At 48.8% G+C, this 2,224-nt stretch overlaps 1 protein-coding gene across 1 annotated transcript in view; it reads right to left on the bottom strand.

The window, feature by feature from the left end:
• Positions 1–2,193, bottom strand: part of SPPL2B (signal peptide peptidase like 2B) — a gene marked incomplete at its 5' end in the record, with an annotated part of 23,227 nt that extends 21,034 nt beyond the window's left edge. The window contains 2 exons of the mRNA XM_015822762.2: positions 691–780; positions 2,011–2,193. Of these exons, the coding sequence (XP_015678248.2) occupies positions 691–780; positions 2,011–2,193 (273 nt within the window). The remainder of the gene's footprint in view (positions 1–690; positions 781–2,010) is intronic.
• Positions 2,194–2,224: the final 31 nt, after the last annotated feature.

Consider the following 2,224-nt stretch of genomic DNA (forward strand, 5'->3'; position numbering starts at 1 on the left):
GGGTGCCCCTGCCCTCTGGAACGAACTACCCCCTGAGATTCGGACGATTCCGGATCTCCTTACCTTCCGTCGCGCCCTCAAGACATGGCTTTTCCAGCAAGCGGACCTGGCCTAGGGAGGATTTTATATTGGGTTCATTTTAAGGAATTTGTAAACAACACAACTCTAAAATTCGGTTTAATTCGGTTTTATAGGGGGGATTGTATATACACCTTTGTTTTAAATATACGTTGTGAGCCGCCCTGAGTCCCGTCCGGGAGAAGGGCGGGATATAAATTAAAATAAATAAATAAAATAAATAAACACTACTCTTTCCTTGGGGGGGGGGAGGCGGTATATTTGTTCCACAATTTACTACCGTTTATCAATTAAATGGCCAGTGTTACTTTCATTGAAAAAAAATGATTCTGCTTTTCAGCTTCCCCAACATTTTATCTAGAGCAGGGGTCCCCACCCCCGGTCCGTGGACAGGTACCAGGCTGCAGCACGCCAGCAACCAGTCCACACAAACAAGCAAAGCCCCATCCGTGGGGTGCATGCAGCACACAAAACCATAACACACTTCGGTCCGTGGAAAAACCTTTCTCCACGGAACCAGTCCCTGGTGCCCAAAAGGTTGGGGACCTCTGATCTAGAGGCACCTCGTGCCTGATTTATGTTGAAGACCAGAGAAACACGGAGGAGGCTCACCTGTCCTATGTCCAGCATATCCGCATAGCTGAGCAGGGCCACTGGGATATCAATTTCCTCATACTGAGTCCGGTTACCAGCGGGGGGCACCTGAGAGGAGTAGAAAGGAAAGCAGCACCTAAATACACCGCCTAGGAAGCATCAACTCAATTTCAGTGGCCCCGAAATCTAAACTCAGCAGCATCTATTTAACAAGTACCAGAGCAGCTCTGTTCAACCCACATGCATTGGAGGGAGACTTGAAGGTGTTAGAATTGTTACAGGATGTGTGTGCTTAGGAACACAAGGTAACCAAAGAAAAGGGCAATACAGAGGATCTTTTGCTATTGCCACAGGACAGAATCACCTTAAACCTTGGTGAATGGGTTGTGAAGGTGGCAGAACTTGCAGAAATGGCTGAATCAATGTTTGATTAAGGAGGAAACTACTACTTTTATAAAAGACTGTAAACCCTTTTATGGACTTTTATGTGGATAAACATTTTCATTTTATGGATAAAAATGAAGTGATGATTTCTGAATGTACTGATTATTCAGGGTTGAATAGGGGAGAAGGGAACTATGCAATGCAACTTAGAAAGGGGGAAACAGTTCCAAGGACGTTTAATTCAATCAGAATAGAGCTGGAAAAGACCTTGGAGGTCCAGCCCCCTGTTCAAGCAGGAGACTCCATACCATTTCAAATGGTTGTCTGATCACTTAAAAAAAATCTCTAGTGATGAAGCATCGACAATTTCTGAAGGCAACCTAGCTCCACTGATTAATTGTCCTCACTGTCAGGAAGTTTCTCCTTAATTCCAGGTTGCTTCTCTCCTTGATTAGTTTCCATCTGTCGTTTCTTGTCCTGCCTTCAGGTGCTTTGGAGGATAGTTTGACCCCCTTCTCTTCTTTGGGGCAGCCCCTCAAATACCGGAATATTGCTATCATGTCCTCCCTGGTCCTTCTGTTCTCTAAAACTAGCCAAGCCCAAATCCTGCAACCGCTCTTCATATGTTCTTGTCTCCAGGCCTATAATTGTCTTAGTTGCTCTTCTTTGCACTTTTTCCAAAGTCTCAACACCTTTTTTGAAATGTGGTGACCAAAGCTGGATGCAGGATTCATTCCAGTATTCCGTGTATAAATAAGGATATGGGAACGAGATTAAAAGTCACTTTTTCAGTATCTTTTGTCTTTCTTGCTTCTTTTTCTACCCCGTTCCTTTTCCTCCCACAAAGAGGAGAGAGGGGGCGCGGGCAACCCCTCCCTCCCTCCCCCTCCCCCCCTGGGCGCCCAAGGACAGGGCTCCCCGCCCCCCTCGGAGGGTCCCGCCCGGCGGACTCACCAGCCTCTCCTTGCTGACGATGAGCAGCCCGCGGGCGCCGTTCACCTGCGCCAGGCGCACCTTCTCGTAGAAGGTGCAGTTGCCCCGCATCACCATGGGCACCGCGTTGCCGAAGCCCCCCTCGGGCACCTCGGAGGCCGCGCACAGGACCGACGCCGTCTGATCCTGCAGCGCCAGCGGAGACTGGAGGGGAGGCACCGGGGGAGGGGGGGGG

The sequence above is a fragment of the Protobothrops mucrosquamatus genome, unplaced genomic scaffold (genome assembly GCF_001527695.2).
Source record: "Protobothrops mucrosquamatus isolate PMUCROS unplaced genomic scaffold, P.Mucros_1.0 scaffold1670, whole genome shotgun sequence".
NCBI lineage: Eukaryota > Metazoa > Chordata > Lepidosauria > Squamata > Viperidae > Protobothrops > Protobothrops mucrosquamatus.